At 41.7% G+C, this 24344-nt stretch overlaps 1 protein-coding gene across 5 annotated transcripts in view; it reads left to right on the top strand.

Moving 5' to 3' along the window:
• The window catches only part of LOC144682684 (mitochondrial ornithine transporter 1-like), a 305919-nt gene that overhangs the window by 271946 nt on the left and 9629 nt on the right, over window positions 1-24344 (top strand). For 3 of the 5 annotated variants that reach the window (XM_078545267.1, XM_078545263.1, XM_078545264.1), the window contains 4 exons: window positions 8648-8773; window positions 11733-11991; window positions 13965-14105; window positions 16505-16677. In XM_078545267.1, coding sequence (XP_078401393.1) covers window positions 8704-8773; window positions 11733-11991; window positions 13965-14105; window positions 16505-16677 — 643 coding nt within the window. In that variant the 5' untranslated portion in view covers window positions 8648-8703. Of the gene's footprint in view, window positions 1-5126; window positions 5202-8647; window positions 8774-8846; window positions 10149-11732; window positions 11992-13964; window positions 14106-16504; window positions 16678-24344 lie in introns of those variants that run through there. The other 2 variants (XM_078545266.1, XM_078545268.1) reach the window with 2 other exon arrangements.

The following is a 24344-nucleotide window of genomic DNA, read 5'->3' as shown; positions in this document are numbered from 1 at the left end:
AGCAAGAATATCTAACAAATAACTTCTTCCTTAAAGGCATTTTTCCTATTTATATTGTAGTAAGCAGGACCACCAGCACCTAATAGCCCATATGATGAACAAGGATGCCAGAGACTCCTTGAAAAAAATAAATGGGCTAAAAGAGCAAAGCGACATAGGGGTAGAAGTTCACAAATCATTAAAGGTCGCAACACAAATTAACAAGACTGTTAAATGCAACTGAGGAGGTGTTGTGGTGTAGTGGATAGCCGCCCTGCCTTTGAGCCAGAAGCTCTGAGTTCGAGACCCACCCTGGGATGTGATGACTAAGAAGACGTAGTGGTATTGTTGCTGGACTAGTAATCCAGAGACCCAGGGTAATGCTCTGGGCACCCAGGTTCAAATTTGAATTCAATAAAAAAAAAAATCTGGAATTAAAAGTCTAATGATGACCATGAAACCATTGTCGATTGTTGTAAAAACCCACCTGGTTCACTAATGTCCTTTAGGGAAGGAAATCTGCCGTCTGGTGACTCCAGACCCACGGCAATGTGGTTGACTCTTAAATGCAGCCACTCAGTTGTAACAAACCGCTACAAAGAGACAAAAAAGGAATGAAACTGGACGGACCAACCGGCATCGACCTAGGCACTGTAAACAACAATGGCAGTCGCAGCCCTGTCGACCCTGCAAAGTCCTCCTTACTAACACCTAGGGGCTAGTGCCAAAATTGGGAGAGCTGTCTCACAGACTAGTCAAGCAACAGCCTGACATAGTCATCCTCATGGAATCATACCCTACAGGTAAGGTCCCAGACTCCACCATCACCATCCCTGGGTATGTCCTGTCCCATCGGGCGGCAGAGGTGGTGGCACAGTGGCATACTGTCGGAAGGGAGCTGCCCTGGGAGTCCTCAACATCGACTCCAGACCTTGTGAAGTCTCATGGCATCAGGTCAAACATGGGCAAGGAAACCTCCTGCTGATTACCACGTACCGCCCTCCCTCAGCTGATGAATCAGTGCTCCTCCATAATGAATATCACTTGGAGGAAACACTGAGGGTGGCAAGGGCCCAGAATGTTCTCTAGGTAGGGGACTTCAATGTCCATCACCAAGAGTGGCTCGGTAGCACCATTACAGACCAAGCTGGCCGAGTCCTAAATGACATAGCTGCTAGACTGGGTCTGCGGCAGGTGGTGAGGGAACCAACAAGAGGGAAAAACACACTTGATCTCATCCTCACCAACCTGCCTGCCGCAGATGCATCTGTCCATGACAGTATCGGTAGGAGTGGCCACCGCACAGTCATTGTGGAAATGAAGTCCCACCTTCACACTGAGGATATCCTCCATCGTGTTGTGTGGCACTACCACCGTGCTAAATGGGATAGATTTCAAAGAGATCTCGCAACTCAAGACTGGGCGTCACGAGGCACTCTGGGGCAGAAGCAGAATTGTACTCGAACACAATCTGTAACCTCATGGCCCAGCAAATCCCCCACTCTACCATTACCATCAAGTCAGGGGATCAACCTTGGTTCAATGAAGAGTGCAGGAGTGCATGCCAGGAGCAGCACCAGGCATACCTTAAAATGAGGTATCAACCTGGTGAAGCTATAAAACAGGACTACTTGCATGCCAAACAGCATAAGCCGCAAGTGATAGACAGAACTAAGCAATCCCACAACCAATGGATCAGATCTAATCTCTGCAGTCCTGCCACATCCAGTCGTGAATGGCGGTGGATAATTAAACAACTCACCGGAGGAGGTGGCTCCACAAATATCCCCATCCTCAAAGATGGGGGAGCCCAGCTCAGCAGTGCAAAAGAGAAGGCTGAAGCATCTGTAACAATATTCAATCAGAAGTGCCAAGTGGATGATCCATCTCAGCCTCCTCCAGAGGTCCCCAGCATCACAAATGCCAGTCTTTAGCCAATTCGATTCACTCCACATGATATCAAGAAACGGCTGAAGGCATTTGATACTGCAAAGGCTATGGGCTCTGACAACATTCCGGCAATAGTACTGAAGACTTGTGCTGCAGAACTTGCCACGCCGCTAGCCAAGCTGTTCCAGTACAGCTACAACACTGGCATCTACCCAGCTATGTGGAAAATTGTCCAGGTATGTCCTGTGCGTAAAAAGGACAAACCCAACCCAGCCAATTACCGCCCCATCAGTCTACTCTCCATCATCAGTAAAGTAATGGAAGAGGTCATCAACAGTGCTATCAAGCGTCACTTGCTTAGCAATAACCTGCTCACTGGTGCCCAGTTTGGGTTCCGCCAGGGCCACTCAGCTCCTGATCTCGTTACAGCCTTGGTTCAAACATGGACAAAAGAGCTGAACTCCTGAGGTGAGGTGAGAGTGACTGCCCTTGACATCAAGGCAGCATTTGACAGAGTGTGGCATCAAGAAGCCCTAGCAAAACTGGAGTCAATGGGAATCAGGGGGAAAACTCTCTGCTGGTTGGAGTCATACCTAGCACAAAGGAAGTTGGTTGTTGTTTTTGGAGGTCAGTCATCTCAGCTCCAGGACATCACTGCAGGAGTTCCTCAGGGTAGTGTCCTAGGCCCAACCATCTTCAGCCACTTCATCAATGACCTTCCTTCCATCATAAGGTCAGAGGTGGGGATGTTTGCTGATGATTGCACAATGCTCAGCACCATTCACGAATCCTCAGATACTGAAGCAGTCCACGTTGAAATGCAGTAAGACCTGGACAATATCCAGGCTTGGGCTGACAAGTGGCAAGTAATATTCACGCCACACAAGTATCAGGCAATGATCATCTCCAACAAGAGAGAATACAACCATCGCCCGTTAATTAAAGTTAAGAATGCTGCCCGTCCAGCCCAGGCAGCCTTCACATTTTTCATGAAACCCCATCCACGGGCAGGATGAGGTTTCATGAAAGGTTTATTAATTAAATAAGTTTTGAAAAAATTAATGGACCCATGTCCCAGCTCATGTCACAGTTTCACATGAGGGGACATGTCCTTAAATTCTTTTTTTTAACCTTGCTTCAATGTTTCATAAGTGGAAGTAATCTCCCTGAGGCAGCTCTGTGCCTCAGGGAGATTTCTGCGCTCTTTCACGCACACCCCGACTCGGAATCCACCCCCTGGCCTTCACAGGGGGTGTACAGCGCTTCCGGGTGTGTGTCATGCTGGGCGGGCCTTAATTGGCCCGCCCACGTAAAATGGCAGCACGGCCCTGATTGGCGGCATCGATCAGGTTCGTGTCCCCCCCACCGATGGGGGGAAATTTCTGCCCCAGGTTTCCGCCAATATAATTTTGATGCCAATTTCCACAATAAGCTCATGACTGCTGCAGGCATGGTTCAGAAACGAACAGACATTCTGGCGGGAGATGTGGAGAAGGTTGGTGATAGCAGATCTGCTGGAATAGTCCCCAGGATCAGCATTGAGAGGGGTGAGTGGGATGAGAAGGAAAGTTGTAAAGATTAGCCTCCTATGTGCATGTGGTGTGAGAAGGTAAGCGAGAGAGTACTATAGAGCAGGTGGAGTTGCTCCTTCTAAAGTTTGAAGCAACAAGTGCCTCCATGGGCCGTTCGGAGGTTGTCAGGAGAGGCCTAGTGGAAGTTGAGCCCAATATGGCGACAGCTAAGCAAGTCGGTTGAAGAGTACTGAAGGGTGGGTTAAGGATTTGGGAGGGCAGAGTACCTGAGAAGGGTGAAATGAAAGGAGGCATTATGACAGGAGAGAAGGGTATAGGAGGGTTAAAGAGAAGAGAGGGTAAAAAAGGAAATAGAAATGATGGGTTTGGATTGGCACCCAAATTGTGCATGAATGAACACAAAATTGCATTTTAAAATCACCTTTTTAAGAGGATAAAAGTAACGATCGTAGCCAAGCAATACACTTAAGCATTACAGTAGTGTAAGGACACAAGTAGATGATTATTGTTGCATGGGCTCAAACCACTTCCTCTCATTATTGTTGGGCAGAGATGTGCTAAACGCCATCACAACAACTGCGTCATCTAATCATGCGAAGTAGGAAGAATTAAATAATTCCAAATGCTGTGTGATGTTCTGAAGGTTTTCCAAGGAATGTAATTTAGGACAGAAAGCTCAGGATTAATGCGCAAATGCTTAACTTGAGTTAGCTGGTAACAATAAGCGTATTTCTGTAAATGTAGAATAAAGCAAGTATGCTAGAAAGAGCAAACTTGCATCCACATAGTCTTCCATAACCACAAGAAATCCCAAAGCCAACCAGTGAAGTGCTTTTAAAGTGTAGTCACTGTTGTAATCTAATGTCAGTAAACACAGCAGTCAATTTGTTAACAGCATTGAGATAATCACCAGATGATCTGTTTTTTGGTGATGTTGGTTGAGTGATAGAAATATTGGCCAGGGCACTGGAAAAATTCCCCTGTGCATCTTTTATGTCCACTTTAGAAAGCAGTTGAAACCTCTGTTTAACATCTTATCCAAAAGATGGCACTTCTGACATTGCAGCACTTCCTCAGTAGGACACGGTTGGCATGGATTATGTTCTTAAGTCTCTTCTGCAGTACTTGAACCCACAACCTTCAGGTTCATAGACAAGAATACTACCACTGAGCCAAGGCCTTATCAACATGGAGACTCCAAGCAATCACCAGTGTAACCCCATCATGTACCCAAAGGAAAGATATTCAATTTTTAAAATATATTTGCGTCGTTGCCCACTACACTGATATTACAGTGGACATTGGATTGATCAGAATTAGATTAAATTCAAAAGAAAGAAATCAAAATTCACAGCAAATTAAATCTAGATAAATTCCACTAGAAATAATTATACTAAATTATTGTGTATTATTCTAGATCCTCTTGTTAGCAGCATAGTTAATGTAATAAGGGCATTTTCAATGTTTGCTTTACAAGCAATTTTGCAAAGGTTTCTTCATTTTCACTCAGCAGGTGAGCTGTGCCTAGATTTTTGAGCATATATTTATAGCTTTCAAAACGGGTATAAATAAAAGAAATTCTTATTCCCATATCTTCAGACTGGTCCTGTTAATGAGAAGAGGTAGGTTTTGGTGGAGATTCACTGAATTGGTGAAAAGGACTAAGGAAATTTGGGTGCATTGTTAAAAAAGAATTTCCTCCACCGTTTACTTAACTTGTGCTGATTTTCAGGTCTAGTGATGGCTTGGCTATTGAAGGGACTGCAGGGGCAAGCTAAATCACATGGTCTGAATATTCAGGTCAGCCAGGTTAATGTTTCTTCTAATAATGCTTTGAATCAGAGGCTATAGAAACAGATTAACTATACATGTTGATATGTAGAACCTTGGAAATTTGGCCTGTGGGGAGAAATGCTTGTCCAAAGCTACTGTTGGACGATATGCAAACTATCTTTGCTTTTCACATGTAAGTGTGAGAGTATTAAAAGGTGAAATTATGGGTTTTCATTTTAAGAAAAGTGTGAGCACACTAACCTCCACGTGCCTCTTGAGAAAACTCTTGCTCTTGTACGACATAAATCCATGCACCCTCCTGAGCCTATGGCTACGCTGGAATTAAACCTTTTGCAGAAAATTAGATTACTGTTCGGTTTGATTTTGGCCAGAAGAGTCAGTGAATCGGATACATGGGAAAAGGCTAGAATCATAGTCCCTTGCTATGCTGCAATTTCTGTTTGGCCCATTATGCAAATGCTGCAATTTCTGTTTGGCCCATTATGCAAATGCTATCCTTCCTTCTACTTTTCAGATTTTTGGCCATAGTGATCTCAGAAATAATGTGACTTGTAAGCTCATGGTTCCCTCTTTCTGTTGAACATATGACAAGTCAGCTGCGGAGAATTCCACAATGTAGCTGTCTATATTTAGATCCAAAGGTTTGGGAAGGTTTTTGGTTCTAATGTACTTACCCTGGTCATATAGGCTTACAGCAACTACTCACATTCAGCTACAAAAGCTATCCATTATCTTCCTGTGGAATCTGGCATGCCATTTGCTAGTACTGACCTGAATTATTCCTAGTGCATCTCGTGTATATTCACAACCTTGTTGAAATGTTACTTGGCTGGAGTTTACTACCAACACTTCTTTATGGGCCTTATTAAAATTGATAAAAGTTGACTATGTTCCTTTAATGCAAGTAAACTCCACCTCCTTTCTGAAGTGGTGAATGCTAACTTCCACCCATATATCTGGACTGCTAATGTAACATTTGTTCCTGGTACTTTATCTGCTTTTGTAAATATCTGTGAGCGTAATTCCATAGAAAAACAGATCAAAGTCCCTTTGTTCAATCATAAATGTCATTTTTTTTAAAGAATGCACATTGCCATCAATATCCAAATATTGAAAAATCAAACGTTTAGAAAAGATGATCAATTTAAAGTAAAACTTAATATAAGTAAACAAGTATGAAGAATAGGACTACATCCCTAGATAAATCCCGGATAACTTGTTTAAATATTACCTTTTCCAGGCTCTGTCATGGTGCCTGCAGTCATGTATTCAGTACAATGGACACAAGGTGACATAGGCCAAGGGCATTGCGTCTGTTTCTTAACATTTGTCATCAACAGAATTGATATGGTTCCATAACAGACGTAGGTTGCCACTGGGTGTATTTGTTGCAGAAAATACATGAAAGAAACTGAGAAAACAGCACGTGATAATGTATTTGCAATAAGCCTGAATTGATGGTGGAAACTGTTTTAAAATTATCCTGCCAGCAAAACAAATTTTAACATGCTGATTCATTTGCCCTCCTTGATACATTAATGAAACATGAACTTCAGTTAGGTTAACTTTAGATGTATCTTCCACCTATTCGCTGCCGCCTTTTAGCTTCTCCCTTTTTTTTCTTGTGATCACCACAATGCTGGTTGATCGCCCATCTCCATCTACTCCTGTTAATCACCCATTCTGCTCACAGTCCTGCTGTGTTTAAGTCTCTTGCCACCACATCCTTCCATCAGGTCTTAGGCCTTCCACTTCTCCTCCTTCCTGGCAGTCCCATTTTCATCTTTGGCCTCACCACATTTCCTCCTCTCTCTCTGCAACAGATAACCATACCGTTTCAGTCTCTTCTTGGCTACTTTCTTCAATGCTTCTGCAATCTTCACTGATCCCCTGATGTACTGGTTACCAATCTTGTCCTTTCTCGTTACTCCACACATCCATCTCAACATCCACATATCATTAATATCCAGTCATTCTTTCTCTCTTCTCGATGTTGCCCACGTTTCTGCACTATATAACAAAGCTGGTCTCACAACTCTCTTGCAGATTCTTCCTTTCTGTTTCAGTGGTACTTTTCAAACAGACAACACTCCACTGCACTTCTTCCAATTACTCCAACCAGAGCTAATCCGTTGCTCAATTTCCATTCCTTTACTTACATCTTCTGCCACCACTGACCCCAGGTACTTGAAACTACTCACTTTCTCCAAGTATTCACCCATAATCTTTAAATCTTCACTCTGATCCTCTTCCCTAAGCTCCAAACTGACAGTCCATATACTGGGACTCTGGTCTACTGATCTTCATACCACTGTCTTCCAGTGCTTTTCCCCAGATACTCAGCATGTTCTAGTCATCCCCATCACATAGCTTAATGTCATCTGCAAACATTATTGACCATGGCACTTCCTGTCTCTCTTGTTCAGTTGGAACACCCATGACAATCAGGAAAAGGAAGGGGCTCCATGTTGATCTTGGTGCAATCCTACTTTGGCTTTGAAACTCTCACCCCCTCCCCCCGCCCCCAACCCCCAAACTGCTTCTTAGTGATGTCTAACACTCCTTGTACGTGTTCTGTAAAAGTCACACATACTTCTCCAAATTCTAGCACATCTCCAGACTTCTTCCTAGGCACCTGGTCATAAGCCTTCTCCAGATTGATGAATATGGTCTTTATGTTACTTTGACCTCCCCATTATTTCTCCATCACTTGTCTCAAAGCAAAAATGGCACCAATGATGCTTCTGGGCATGAATCTGAACTGACCTTCATAGGTTTCCACCATTTTTCTCAGTCTCTAGCCCATGACTTTCTCCATATTTTGAATGTATGTGGTAGGAATTTAATTTCTCAGTAATTTTGCAGTCTTGAATATCCCCCTTTTCCTTTGAATATTGCTATCAGAATGCATTGCCTCCCTGCCCTGGGATTTTCCATCTTATTGTAATGTTGTCTTGTATGTAAATTATTAGCCTAAATGCCTCCAATACTTTCAGGAATCTGGCCTTTGTTGTTCCATAGCACGTGAGCCTCTAAGGACTCTGTATATGTTGGGAAATTACCTGCAATTAATAAGATGAGGAGCAAATTATCACTTGCATTTTGTTCAGAAAGTGGAAATAACCGCTAACTACCTTTTGGCAAATTAGGCTCAAATCCTATAAATTGACCAAGAAATTTTTGGCTTACCCTAAACTTGTGTGCAAAGCTAGCTGACAGAACTATACCCTATTTCCCATTTAATAGGCTTATTTTGTTCAATAAATATTTTTAGGAATGCATGTTTTTGTTCCTATGGTTGGTGTCTGAAGATGTTCTTGCAGTTGAAGGTTGGGCTACACCATGCCAGTGTCAATGAGACACCTGAGCAGGAAAACAAACAAGCTATTATTTTATTGTACTGTTACCTAAACAGAAGTCCATGACTAACTGAATGAACATTTCCACTTTAGATTATCACCTTTTGGATTTATTGAGTAAGTGAGCCTTTACTGGATAAAAAACCAACATGCCACAGGAAAAGAAAGGACTGCAGCCTCATGTGCAAGGTGCTATCGATCTCATTGCAGGAGCTACAGGTAATGGAAATTTGTCACTTTTTAAAGAAAGAAAATACACGTGCAGGTATGTTTGTTACAACAGTAACTATACTTCAAAAGTACTTCATTGACTGGGACATCCTCTGCTCTCGAAAGGTGCTATAGAAATGTAAGCCGTTCTTTCTCCTGGTCGGGAAATTGCCCATTCAATCTTCTGCTGGATTTTGTCTCTGAAGTGCAACATTGGTACATTTTCAGCCTCCCTTCTACTTTTCCTCCACACCTCAGAGAATGGGGAAATGGTTTGGCCTCTGTGCAACAGCTATCCACAGGAACAAAGCGTGTGGAGTAGCACGGCGATGAGCCCATGTCCTCCCACTCCTTGGCTCCTGCATTTTGTGCTGCACATAATTATGCAATATGTTTACTGTTTTTGTGGTGCTAATAGGAACAATTATAAATGTTTTCATTTTCTTTTTTTTTCTGGGCTAGCAGTGCGAAACATAGAGGTTGGATGAGAACAGTCCATGCAATTACTTCTGATCTAAAATGTATTCCCTCCTGTTTCCTTACTCCAACATGGTTCAAACAACAACAACGTGGTGTGGGGGGGTAATCAACCAGTTGCAGATTGTCTACAACGATATCTACTGAAGCACAACCAGTGGGTTGTGGGAAGGTGAATGGTAGAAATGTTGTGTCTGTTTTGCCCGACAGTTCCTTAATAGACCAATAGGTGCTACTGTTTACAAGCTAGGAAGTGTACTTTTGAACACTTCCACAATTGTAGAATTTATTTCCTGCCACAGCTTTCCTAACTCTTGGCAACCTTCTGGTTTTAAAACCCAAATGTGGGGTCACAAGATCATTAATCCTGGTTTACATAATTTTTATCAGCCCCTTCAGCCTTTTCTGCCATTCAATTAGATCATATCTGATCTGCACTTCATTTACTGATCTTTGATCCACATCCTTCAATACCCTACACACAAACTACAGCTGATGCGTAACTTTCTCGCTTTCGTATTTTTTTTTGTATTACTTTTTCTATCTGTGCATTTCTTTTCTTTTCTGATATTATGCATTGCCGCTGACCGGGAGATCTAGGCCCATTATGCATAATTCCAGAAAAGAAATGGACAGGTGCAAAAAGCAATCAAAGAGGCTACTGAACCATGGGCCTTTATCTCAAGCCAGTTGAAATTCAACAGTGAGGAGGTTATGCACCAGCTGCCACTGCCTGCGAAGCTCTTACCCACCCGACAATACTGCCCATTTCTTCCGTGATCTTCTGATCCTGGCTGACTGAGAAATGTGCAGCACAGTGCTTCCCATCGAAGTCCAGCGGACCGTAGTAGAGTTGGGGGAAGAAGATGACATGCCCTCTTTTTATGGCACTAACTGCCATATTCAGGTAAGTTTTTAAAAGCCCAGTCTTTTAATGAATGCGTGTTGGTGGGTGAGTGGTCAGGTGGGTGAATATGTAACAAAAAATGCTGGAAAAACGTAGCCGTCTGACAGCATCAGTGGAGAGAAAGACAGTTAACGTTTTGAGTCCGTATGACTCTTCTTCAGAGACTCTTCTTCTGGGTGAATGTGTAGTCTGGTTGGGGTGGGGGATGGGAGTCGGGTGGTCGAGAGAGTAGAGTAGTCTGGGTCTGTCAGGGGGGGGCGGGGGGATGGTGGTTGGGTGGACGTCACGTTGGGGAGATGTTTGGGGTTGTCAGGTGAGGGGTGTAGTTAGATGATTGGTGGTGGTAGCGGATATCAAGGGTTTTGATGCTCAGTTGAATTACGGAGCTATTAGACCAGGTTTTAAACTGGCTAACATTTCCTGGGTAAGTGTGCAGGTGAGACGCGTGTATCTAGCCCAAGTACTCCGCCCTAAGCTCAGGGTCTGAGACATCCACGGAGTGTCCCGGGCAGCAGGAAATCAGCTCATCTGAAGTTTAAATTTCCTGGGCAATTCCCACGTAGGTTTGCACGTTACGATTTCCGCTGGGTTCCTGAGTGTTTCCTCACGTACATTCCATCTCCAACGATCTGTAGACTGGGAGATTTGGGCCAATATTTTGAAAAAGAAATGCATTAGCTGAAAACTGAAGCTGTTCTTGTACTGGCATTGCCACAGCCATGAATAAGAGGCATAGCTAGCACTATTTGATTTGCATTTGGAAAATTCGGCACTCCCGTGTCCTTTCAAATGGAGATCGTCTTTGTGCCAGCACAGGTGTAGATATGCAACAATGATATTGGAGGGAGGCATGTGGTTTGTGTAATGTCTTAACTATGCATTTGCACTGCTCTGTGGGATTTGGACTCATGCTAATAAGTGGACTGATTTCTCTGCACTGCAATACCACAACAATATGCATTAGTTCAGGGACATGCGATCATTCCAATTATACTGCAGCTGGCAAAGTGTTGCTCTAACACCAGATTACCTGGAGATAGTGGGGGAACACTGATAGTGTATTTGGCAATGTTGTATAATCCTTTTGGAATAACTTCAGTGCAAATCATGAAATTCCATAAAATGCACATACAAGCTGTAAACCTAAGATGACCTAAACTGGACATTTTAGCTTTTAGCAGTTAACTACCTGGATTTGGGCCAATTGCTTTTTAATCATATGCTCTTTTTTCTTTTCTGCAATTAGGACCCAGGTTTGTGATCCCATATTAATTAAGCTCCCTGCTAAATGCTTTCCAACTATTATATTGGTGGGCTGGTGTCTGTAACTGAAGTCGCAGCAATGAAAGATTGGTCTGTTTGCCAAGCAAAATGAATGAATGGAACAGTGTAGCAATAGATTCCAAATTATTGAGGCAAAGTAAAATATAGAAGCTGCTGGAAATCTGAAATAAAAACAGAAAATGCTGGAAATACTCAGCAGGTCAGGCAGTGGAGAGAGAAACAGTTAATGTTTCAGATGGATAATCTTTCATCCAAAATATTGAGGTCGTTTATTAAATTTACGCATATTGTGATTTGCAGGTGGAGTTGCTTGTGTTTATTCGGGGCAACCCTTTGATACTATAAAAGTGAAGATGCAGACCTTCTCTTACATGTACAAAAATGTGTTGGACTGTGTTGTAAAGACATATAAGGAACGTGGCATTCGGGGATACTACCAAGGCACTACTCCTGCCCTAATGGCTCATATATCAGAGAATGCTGTGTTATTCTTGTCGTATGGGCTTTGCCAAAGAATAGTGAGGAATCTGTCTGGAATGGACAGCAAAGCTGAGCTCAGGTAAACAGTCACTTAATTCATATTTGAATCCAGTTGCTTGATGAATAGCTCTCAGTCTTGTGTTAAATGAATTTTTGGTTTGGATTGACTTAAACCCAAAACAGACTCTAGCAAATCAGATGAGAAGACTGATGCCTGAGAATGTTTAAATAATGAATATGTGGGAGTGATAAGATGAGGTGATGTGGTCTACCGCGCTGCATAATCGTGCAGCTAGATATGGGTTTGATTCTGCTGTTCAACTGAGTTTCCAGTCTCACCTTTCTCATTGTGAAGATCCACGAAGCAGAGCTAGGTTCCTTCACATGACGAAATGCAAAACGGGAAGGGAAGTAGTTAGTTATCGGAGTTCGCTCACCTGAAGGTACTGAAGATAGTCAAAGCAGTAAGCTGAAGGGCAATTTTCCCACTGGCCCTCTTCACTGAAAGAGCTGTACAGCCCTAGCAGACCAGAAGAAAGATGTTAGAGGGTCTCCTGCCCTCAAATAAAATTGAAGTAAACCAATCAAAGGTCCAGTTGAGGGCTTCAAATATTAATATAAGCAAAACTACAGTAATTTGTTATCTGTACCCCAAGATTTTAGTTTTGGAAATAACTGTGGGGAGGGATTTCCTTAGTCATACGTACTGTGAATTTTGAACTTTTCTGGTGTTGGTGCGTATTATTATGCCCGCAACATCAGTTAGCAAGTGTCAACTGCTAAAGTGCCCCTTTCTGGTGCAGGAAGACATCCACACTCAAAGGCTGACGATTCTTGTGGCCTGATCACGTCAAACTTTAGCACATGAAAATCGTATAAATGAATAATGCTACTGTGCAAATCGGTGTATGCTAGCTTCAGAACTTGCTGCTAATGAACTACAATTTGTCTGTTGATGAATGTGCCGGTTGTGGTTGGGTTTTTTTTTTCATCCATTCACCAAGAAGTCGCGTCTCCGAATTCTGCCACACATTGCCAGCATGGGAATTATAATTAACAACTACTGTATAAAATGGAGTGGTCACACTAGAGAGGGTTCAGAGAAGATTTACAGGGATGTTGTCAGGACCGGGAGGTGTAGCTAGGAGGAAGGATTGGGTTGGGCTGGGGTTGTTTTCTTTGAAACAGAGGAGACTGAGAGGAGGTTTAACTGAGGTGGATAAAATTGAGGGTCCTAGACAGAGAGGTCAGTAACCATGGAACTTAGATTTAATGTAATTGGTGGAAGGATTAGCGAGGCATTGAAAAATTGTTTCACCCAGGGATGGTGGGAAACTGGAACTTGCTGCCTTTTTCAAGGAGCACAGATGGACCAACTAGCTTTAAATCTCTATGATAAAGATCTCAATTACTCCCAGGTATCCATTATTCAATATCATAATTTGTTGATTTAATATGTGAACAAAGACATTCTTGTTATTGATATTTAAGTTCATGTACATTTTGACATGACATGTTATCCTGGTGCATATCTTTGCAAACTCCCAAAATCATTTATAAGGGAATTTGTGTAAAGCGCATTATTGTATAGTTCAGTCTCAATCAAGTAATAACGGCTATTGGTTTAAAATAATTCAAAGAAAATATATTTTCTTTTAAGTAGAAAAATGTAAAATGTCAGCAGCGCCCTCATGTTGAGATTATTCATTAGTAAAGGTTTTCTGAAATCGAGTGATGGTCTTTAATGCTGATGATGAATCGTCATCATTTGTTAAAAGCCTTTCATTTGGACAGACTTAAATGGAGAATACTGACCCATCTATGAAATAACAGTTACAAATGAAGGGAGAAGGTTTCAGATCAAAGAATTTTGTGAAAAATAGGTAAGCCTTACATATGATTGGAAAAGTTTGCATTCCAAATGTTTTGGAGGGTGGGGGGGGTGGGGAGACACATTGTTTTCCAAGGATGGGGGGATGGGGTACAGTGAAAACACTCCAGCCTTGAACTTGTCCAACTGTTGAAGAATTTTCTGATCATTTGCCATTTCAGTGATATACAAAAAGCAGCTTCTGGCTCATTTGCATCAGTATTTGCCTCATTGGCCATTTGCCCAACAGAGCTGGTCAAATGTCGCCTCCAAGCAATGCATGAAATGAAATCCTCAGGAAAGCTAGATAAAGGACATCCCAGGTACGTCCACATTTTTAAAAAAAAGTTTATCTTATTTTTAAAAAGCGTAATTCACTCTTTAAAAAGTACAGTCACATGTCGGAGTCCTGCCTTTAATATCTAGGTTCAAGTTGAACTAGGTTGTATAAAAGTATGTTGCACATTTTAAAAATCAGTTATCAGAGCAAGTGTTCCCACTTCCTGCCACCTCAAAGTGAGGACTGGGCAAACGTTTCCCAGTTTGCTTGTTTGTGCCACTATTTAGTAACTTTGTAGTTCCATGGTGTACATATAAAACCCAACTTAGATATAAATTTATGCCTGAATGTGATTCCTACTGAGATGGAGTTCCTGTCACTAATTATATCTAAAATTTGGGCTGTTTGTGGTGTGTTGAGGTTGCAATGTGCTGTACCTCGGAATGAGAGGTTAGGGGTGTGTGTCCATTATTCACCCAAAGGTAAGCAGATGATTTCAGTGTCACTATCGTATGAGCTGTGGTGTGTAGTTGGCACTTCTTAAAAGCACCAGAAAGATGGGGAAAATTAGTAAGCTTTAGCCCCTGCTCCATTTCTATTGAGGGACAGAAGATTAGCACCAGCAGAAGCCCGAGAGCAAGTATGGAGGTGGTGTGTGTGATATGTAACAAGTTGAAAGAATGGAGAGGGAGGGGGAAAACAAACTTAACAGGAATCATATAAATGAGGAAGAATAATCTCCTTTCTGGCAAGCGAATGGATTAATTTTTCCTTGCAGGCTGGGGGAAAGACACCCAAGTGGAAACCTGACCCTTTTCCCACAGTGAGAAGGCCCTTTGAGTCTTCTTCCTGTTGAGTTTTTCTAGCGTTTTCTGTTTTTATTGAGTCCTCTCGTTCTGTTTAGTTAACAAATCAGTGTTTGCAGACGATAACTTGCATAATGTCTTAGCTGTGGAATGGTTTGTGACACAAGGAAACCTAAAAGGGGGTAAGGAGAGAGAGAGAGAGAGAAAAATGCTTCTCTTTGTGCAGTCTCCTGTTGGGGTTTTTGGCATGTCTTGTCATTTCATTGGGTTTTCCCTTCTGTATAGTATTTTACTATTCAGTAACATGAACCCTGAATTGTGTGCAAACCGTACAGGGAAGATTTTACAAAATCGCATTTGGCGGGCAGGGCACCGTACCCGCTGAAGGTATATATCAGGGAATCGTAGGACGCTTGCTCACAGATTTCCATCCATTAACTTCAATGGAATATAATTGGCCCTTGCATGCCGACAGCACACATTACTGCAAGTTGGTTGCAAGGCAAAATGAAAAGGTTTCAGAATGGACTGTCCTGACTGCTGCCATTAGTAAAACAATTCCACAAAGCTGGATTGTGGGTTTACGTTCCTCCATGAACTTCTCTGCACGTATACTTGTCCATACCCTTATAGCACGCCTACGCTGGGGTAAAACACTAACATCTTGCATTGCTGTCTGCTTGCAGTGGAACTAATGACTCCAGATCATAGATTGAGAAGATTGCGTTTCCTTCAAAAAATTAACAAATTTAGTGAGGACTGTACCTTTTTTCTGGATTGTAACTAATTGTGTACATTCCTGCTCTTTCTCCACAAGGGATACTAATGGTTTAAAAACATATTTTTATGTGAAATACCCAAAAGAAATGTATGACATATGAATTATGTTCAATTTAGACACCGAAGAAGTAAGAATTCCTGTGCTTACAATACTTAGTGGCACATTTTAAGGCTTCGTTAGAAGCTGCAAATTGAGGAAATGATGATCTTGCTACAATCACTAGAGAAATTTTCACCCCTAGATCCTGTATATAAGTCTGTTCAACATGGCTTTCTTTTTTAAGTCATTGACTTATCAAAATCTGCAATTTCATAAAATACTGACAGGCGCTGTAAGCCAACTTATTTAAAAATGCTTGTTAATGCTTGTTAACGTGATAGTGATCTTAAAAGTTGGCATCTTTTGAAATGTGCATCAAAGCTGTGATGTATTCATAAGGTTGCTATTAGCAAGCACTAATTTCATTAGATAAAAGAGAGTTAGCTTTATATGATGCAGTGAATTTTGTCAGTGCTATTGATTTCCATCATGCTGTACCACAGATTGAAGAGATTGAGTTCTGATCCTCTTAACCATCAAAGAAAGATAGCAAATAAAATGCTACAAGAGGAGAGGGTAGCTTTGGGGATACATTGATCTTCCTTAAACCTGCTTTAAGAAGAGTTATTGGCAAGAGGTTTGGGAGTAGGTTGTGGTGCAGGATGGGAGTAAATCTTTTTCATTATGTATACGTTTTGCTGTGTGACATTCTTTAATAAAACTGCATGTGAATTCTGCTGTAGATTATGGTAACGGCAAACTATCAACCGTATTCTGGATAGTAATTTCAATTTATACACATTTTTCTCCCTTTAGCACAGTTTGGGCAGTGATCAAAAATGTTTTGAAAACTGATGGTCCTCTTGGCATGTACCAAGGTCTATCGAGCACTTTGATGAGGGAAATGCCAGGCTACTTTTTTTTCTTTGGTGGCTATGAACTCAGTCGCACCCTTTTTACTACTGAAGGCCAGTCCAAAGATGATCTAGGTAAGTACCTGAAGCGAGGTAAGGGCGGGCAGTGTTTATTATAAGAATAGAATTGCAAGCTAGAAGCGGATTGAAACCAAATGATTACTGTTCTTAACTGTTTGTTGTAACAGGAATTTCAAAGTGACCGATTCACAAAATTAGTAGTCATTATTCGGAAACCAAAAGGCTGAAATCAGAAGTTTAACGTAACACCTATTGGAGTGTGATAGTTCATAAAATTGGGAGGAGCAACATTCTTCACTTGCATTCGTTATTATAAGGTGGACTTATCCTACAATGAAAATGTCAAGGGGTATATCCTTTTGGGGTGTCTTGTAATGGGTGTCTTGAGGAGGTCACAGATGTTACTAGGCTGGTGCATCTATTGGATTTGACAGTTTGTCACATTAACCCAGAAATTGGCTAGTTCTAAAGATTGCTTTACTCGTTGGGCAAACAAGTGCAGCTGAAGAAACTGAGGGCAGACTTGGAGTTTGGTGAGAGGGGGAGTTTAAAGTTTTAATTTTGTTTTTAAATCTAGTCTGTAATTTACAGTAACTGGAAAGTACTGTGTAAGCAGTCTAAGGTTTTTTTTCTTAGCTTAGGCAGGGTAAACTCACTCTCTGCTGTGAGAGCTGAAGAGTTAATTACCTAACTGGTTGAATCTGGTTACTCTAGTCCCAGTTCAGTTGGCTATAAATACAGGCCTCTTTCATGCAACCTTGGCAAATGGAGTGCAGACTTGGAGTTTGGTGAGAGGCAGAGGTGGTGTTTGTTTCCTTTTTCTGTCTTTCTCACCCTTTATGAATTGGTTCTTGCTCTACTACAGGGGAAAGGAGTTAACTGTTTGGTGAGTGGCTAAGGTCTATTCTATTCCTAAGGTTTAATAATTGGTGGTAAAGTTAATAAAATATATAAAAAAGCAACATAAATAATTACTTAATTATATTATTCACCTATTTAAGACACATTAAGGATGGCAGAATAGGTGATGTGTCAAGGCTGCAGCATGTGGGAGCTCCTGGGTAACATTATGATCCAGGGCAAACACATCTGCAGTTAAGTGTTTGCAGCTCGAGGAACTTCATTGAGCTGCAGACTCTGTGACACATCAGGGAGGGGGAAAGTTACCTGGATGCTTTTTACCAGGAGGCAGTCACACCACTTATGATAGGGTCTTCTGATTTGGTCAGTGGTCAGGGACAGGAGGGTGTGACTGTGAGTGAGGCAGGTAAGGGGATCCAGATGGCAGGAGTGTGAGCCTCTGCAATTGTCTAATAGGTTCTCTCCACTGGTTTGGATGAGAGCAGAGGCTGCAGGGTGGATGAGCAAACTGACCATGGCACCGTGGTACAGGAAACTAATCATGTCTGGGGATCAAAAAGGAATGTAGTGGTAGTAGGGGACAGTATAGTTAGGGCGATTGACACTTCTCTGCAGCAAAGAACGAGAGTCCAGACAGCTTTGTTGCCTGGCCAGTGCCAGGGTTCGGGACATCTGCTCGGGTCTGGAGAGGAACTTGCAGTGTGAGGGGGGGAGGATCCTGTTGTCGTGGTCCATGTAGGTACCAACGACATAGGTAGAACTAGGAAGGAGGTTCTGCATAAAGAGTGAGGAGCTAGGTACTAAATTGAAAAACAGAATCTCAAAAGGTTATAATCTCTGGATTATTACCGGAGCCATATGCAAATTGGCAAAGGGTACATAAAATTAGAGAGATGGCTGAAAGACTGGTGTGGGAGAAGTGGGTTTCAGTTTGTGGGGCACTGGCACCAGTACTGGGGAAATTGGGGACTGTACTGCAGGACGGTCTACACCTGAACTGTGCTAGAACCAGTGTTCTTGCAAATTGCATAACTAGGGAAGGAGAGTTTTAAACTAAATAGTGAAGGCAAGAGATCAAATGTGGAAAGATGTGGTATATAAAATCGTAGAGACAAGGTAAGAGGAGAATAGTAATATGGGAAATGAGGATCAGAGAATGGCAGGAAGGGATAGAGCGAAGAAAAAATGTACGAGTGCACCAAGAATCAAGACTAGAAGTCCCAAAGATAACAAAAAGACAAAACTAAAGGCTCTGTGTTGAATGCTAAGTGCACTCAGATAAAGTAAACAAATTGATAGCGCACATTGAATAAATATGATCTGATAGCCATTACGGAGACATGGCTGCAGGATGACAAGGATTAGGTCCTGAATATTGAGGGGTATATGACTTTCAAGAAGAATAGGAAGCTAGGTAAAGGTGGAGGGGTAGCAGTGTTAATCAAGGATGGAATTTGTGAAATAATTAGAGATGACCTTGGTTCAAGAGGTCAGGATGTAGAATCTGTTTAGGTGGAGATGACGAATAGTAGGGGAAAGAAGTCACTACTGGGAGTGGTCTACAGGCCCTGTAACAGTAACCACAATGTAGGACAAAATATACAAGAAGAAATATTGGGGCTTGAGATAAAGGGATGGCAATAATTATGAGTGACTTTAATCTACATATAAACTGGAAAAATCAGATTGGCAGTAGTAGCCTGGATGAGGAGTTCATTGAATGCTTTTGGGATAGTTGCTTAGAGCAGCACGTACCAGAACTAACCAGAGAGCAGGTTATATTAGACTTGGTATTGTGTAATGTGACAGGATTAATTAATGACCTCCGGATGGAGGCACTCCTAGGTAGCAGCGACCACAATATGATTGAATTTTACATCCAGTATGAAAAGGAGAAGAGTGGGTCTAAGACTAGTATTTTAAACTTATATAAGGCCAACTATGAGGACATGAATTCTGAGCTAGCTGAAGTTAACTGGGATACTAGGCTAGGGGATAGATCAACAGAGAAGCAGTGTCAGACATTTAAGGGGATTTTCCAGTATACTCAGAATAAGTATATTCCTGTTATAAAGGAAAATTCTAAATGGGAGGACCCACCATCCATGGTTAACTAAAGAAGTTAGGGAAAGCATCAAACTTAAGGAAATATAACTGCGCAAAGATGAGTGGCAGATCAGAACATAAAGAATGGCAGAGAATGATTAAAAGGTTAACCAGGAGAAAGAAATTAGACTGAGAGGAAGCAAGCTGGAAATGTAAAACGGATAGCAAGAGTTTCTATGGGTATTTAAACAGCAAAAGAGTAGGTAATTTGAGTGTTGGTCCTCTAGACAGTGAAAATGGGGACTTAATAGTAGATAATAAGGAAATGTTGGATGAAATTAATAATATTTTGCTGTCTTCACAATAGAGGACATTCCAGTAATAGCTATAAATCAGGAGATGGAAGGGAGAGGGGAACTTAAGTGAAATTACAATCACTAAAGAAGCTGTACTGAGCAAACTGATGGAGCTGCAGGCTGATAAGTCTCTGGGTCCAGATGGACTTCATCCTAGGGTCTTAAAAGAGGTGGCTAATGAGGTAGTAGATGTGTTGGTAATTTTCCAAAATTCCCTAGGTTTTGGAAAGGTTACATCAAACTGGCAAGTAGCAAATATTCAAGAAGGGAGGGATGCAGAAAACAAGAAACTATAGGCCAGTTAGCTTGACCTCTGTATGGGGAAGGTGTTAGTCAATCATTTAAGGAGGTTATAAATGGGCCCTTAAAGAGGTAATTGGGAAGAGTCCCTTGTGAAAGGGAAATCATGTTTAACCAGTTTATTAGAGTTCTTTGAAGGAGTAACGTGTGCTGTGGATAAAGAGGAACCTGTAGACGTGCTGTACTTGGTTTGCCAGAAGGCATTTGATCAGTTGCCATTTCAAAGGTTATTGCAGAAAATAAAAGCTCATGGTGTAGGGGGTAACATATTGGCCTGGATAGAGGATTGGCTGGCTGGCAGAAAACAGTATGCATTAATGTGTCTTTGTCTGATTGGCAGGATGTGACTAGTGAGGTCCAGCAGGGGTCCATGCTGGGGCCTCAACATTTTACAATTTATATCAATGACTTAGATAAGGGAAGCAAAGTCATGGTAGCTAAGTTTGTAGATGACACAAAGATAGGTAGGAATGTATGTTGTGAAGAGGACATGAGGTTGCAGACAGGTATAGATAGATTGAGTGGGCAAAAATGTGGCAGATGGAGTATAATGTGGGAAAATGTGAAGTTGCTCAATTTTGTAGTAAGAGTATTACTTAAACGGAGAAACTACTACAGTATTCAGAAAGGGATCAAGGTTTTCTTGTGCACGAGTCACAAAGTTAATACGCAGGTACAGCATGTAATCAAGGTGGCTAATGGGATGCTATCCTTTATAACAAAAGGAATTGAACTTAAAAGTAAGGATGTTATGCTTCAGTTATAAAGTGCAATGGTGAGATCACATCTCGAATATTGTGTGCAGTTTTGGTCTCCTTATTTAAGGAAGGATGTAAATGCATTGGAGGCGGTTCAGAGGAGGTTTACTGGATTGATGCCTGGAATGAGCAGGCTGTATTATGACGAAAGATTAGACAGACTGGGCTTGACTCCACTGGAGTTTAGAAAAGTGAGGGGTGACTTGATTGAAGTATATAAGACGCTGAATGGTCTTGACAAAGTGGACGTGGAAAGGATGTTCTTCTTGTGGGTGAGGCCAGAACTAGGGGGCCTCAGGAGGCAGTGGAAGCAGGGTCACTGAATATTTTTAAGGCAGAGGTAGATAGACTCTTGTTAGGCAATGGAATCAAAGGTCATCAGGAGTAGATGGGAATGTGGAATTCAAAACACGAACAGATCAGTCGTCATCTTATTGAATGGCACAGCAGTCTCGAGGGGCCGAATGGCCTACTTCTCCTATTTCATATGTTTGTAACTCTTTAAAAATCCTTTTTTTGTGGGACCAATTTAGATTATCATCAATTCAGGGCAACATTTTCTTTGTCTACAATAAACACTTTTGGATCAGGTACTGGTTTCAGAAGTGATGACCTTGCCTCAGCATTTGGTGAAGTCACACACTAATGGCCACCTCCCTGATGTATCCTCACAGTACAAAGATTTCCTTTTTCAGTTGAGGAGTGTTCCAAAGTTAGACCTGTTGGTGGAATATTCCAACAGGAAGCTCCCATGTTTTTGCTCCAGGACTGTAGAGTCCAATATCCTTGGCAAGTGCTTCGTCTCAGAGAATTACCAGTTCCTGTATGTATTCCCTCCATTTCCACTCCTTTCCAGAATCCTGCGGAAAGTACAGGCAGATAAATCTCAAACATTCAAACAACAGATTTAAGAGTCTAGAAAACCAAGCTGTTGGATATTATAAAAATGAGTGTGGTCGGACCTCCCCACCACCCCTCACCTTAGAGACAAATCTCAAATTAGCAGGAGTTGATTCTGGTTGCAAAAAAAAAAAACTGACCATTTAAAGCTGGTCCTAATTATAAGCCTATGACACATGAAAAAGAAGTTCCAAAGATGCTCTAAACCCTTGAGCTGCAGGCAAACCCAACTTTCCTTCACTGGAATTAAAAGCTTTGGGGTGGGGGCGGAATTGAAATGTTTACAGCATAAAATTGGTGCCCCCTCAAATTGTATTTTCCATTTTTAAAAAAATGCACTTTTATACTTCATGATAATTTAATTATTTGGATTTTCAGCCATTATTTTCCAAATGCTACCTACAGTCACTCTATCCAACCTCTTTTCTTCCCTTCCCTGAGTTCAGCAAAAAATGTATCTCACCTAATTTTCTTTACTCTGTCAGAGATTCTCTTCCTCCACATTTCCCAGTTTATACTGATTATCACCCTCTTCCTCCCTCAATTCAACCCTGTATTCTTGCACTTCCCAACGCCCTGCTCAATCTGATGCTATTTTCCCTCTCGCCCTCCCCTATCTCCATCTGCCCCGATTTGTGCTAGTACTCCTCCCCCACTTCCTCGGTTAATGCTGGTACTTCTCGCCACTCCCCTTCCTTTCCCCATCCCCTAAAGCACTGCCCAAAGTTTCTGCCCTAATCATTGATAGAAGTGGCAAGTGGATGACAGTACTGTAGCTAATAAAATTATTCTGGCTGCTGTGGACTGCGGGTGGAAACCATTTTTTTTTGCACACAATTCCTGTCTATAATCTGCAGCTGTTAGCTGATTGTCATAACCAACAGGACTCCTGAAGCTCTACTGAGGGGAAAGAAGTTGCTTTGTGCTGAGTTTTTAATCAGCAAATACTGATGCGGACCGAAGCCCCAAAATGGTGACTGTTGACTTGCATACTGTGGTACGCTTATAGTTAGACTGGAAAGATGAATCTCAGCTGTGTAGATTCCAATCGAGCCAAGCTGTTTAAGGCTTTCTACTCAAGTAATGGAAATCTAATGACAAAGTATTCACATAGCTCAAAACTGAAGATATTTGTTCTTTAATATGGGGATTAAAAAAACAATGGGGTACAATTTGTGCAATTTGAAGCCAATGGCAATAAGTCAAGATCTGCTCACTGATCCTCCCAATACCCTGCTGTCAAGTACGAATTGAGAAAAAAGATCAATTTGGCCCAATATTTCTAGATTTCTTTTTGGGCACGGGATGCTGGCAAGGTCAGCATTTGTTGCCCATCCCCAACTGCCCTTGAGGAGGTGATAGTGAGCCATCTCCTTGAACTACTGCAGTCCATTTGGCATAGGTGCACCCACAGTGCTGGTAAGAAGAAAAATTCAGTTTTCTGAAGGAGAAGGGCAGCCAACCTAAAGTATTCTTTTTTAAAGGTAGAAAAACCAAAATCAAAGACATTTGGAAGGTTAGATTAGCAACTGTTTTAATCCAACTTGGTGATGGCCCCCACAGCAACATTGTGGAGAGCTCTTAATGATCTTTGTTTTTATTATTTCTATAACCTTATCCTTAAAAAAAAATACTTAATTGATATAACATTAACTTTGTGAAAGGATGATTGGCAAATTTTCTCTAGTCTTGCTCAAGGCATTTTTATTAATAAACATGCCCTCTAGTAATCTTGTTTGAACAAGTATGATCTAAATCTACAAAATGATGCATGTAAAACGTAGATTCAGATGAGCTGTGTCTCTGCTAGGAACCTTCACTGCTGGCCACAGTGGACTTTACTGTTTTGTATAGTGTTGGCAGGCATCTGCTTGTCCCAAGACACAAGGTGCTTAGAGTCAGATGGTGGTAGGGCAAGGGCCTGCAATTGGCTCACTTTGTATTTACATTTTCTAAATGCCTAGCCTTTCAAGATGGGATCTAGGCTATAATCCTAGTCTGGACCCTAAAGTGGGACCCACTTATTGCAATTGAGGCATGGGGACCCCGGAACACTGGCAGTTGGGAGTCTTACCAATGCATTTGCCCCCTTCTCTGCTGGCAGCTGGAGCCCCTATGCCCTACCCAACCTCATGGAATCCCTGACATGAAGCTTGCTCCATGTAGTCAAGGATTTTGGGCTCCAGAATCTTTTCTCCAATTAATACAAAGTTCAGTTTTTCTGTATCCTTAGATGACCAGGTTCAACCTGGAATTGTCCTTAAAAAAAACCAAGATGGACAGAGTTGAAGATAGGCAATTCTGGGCAGCCTAATTCTGAATATAAACCAAATCAAAGTTTTATACAAAAGGCCAATCAATAGTCTTCCACTTTCCCCTTCTGGAAGGCATCACGACAATAACTCCTAATGTAAGTATACTTGTAGTGGGGAGGGGGCTGAAAAATAATCACGTAGCAACTTTTGACATATTACATCAACTAATGTACCCTCCTTTTTAC

This window comes from Cetorhinus maximus, chromosome 7 (assembly GCF_964194155.1).
Source record: "Cetorhinus maximus chromosome 7, sCetMax3.hap1.1, whole genome shotgun sequence".
In the NCBI taxonomy this organism is placed as follows: domain Eukaryota; kingdom Metazoa; phylum Chordata; class Chondrichthyes; order Lamniformes; family Cetorhinidae; genus Cetorhinus; species Cetorhinus maximus.
The sequence above is the reverse complement of the archived record's forward strand: the minus strand, read 5'-3'. Positions and strand labels throughout refer to the sequence as shown.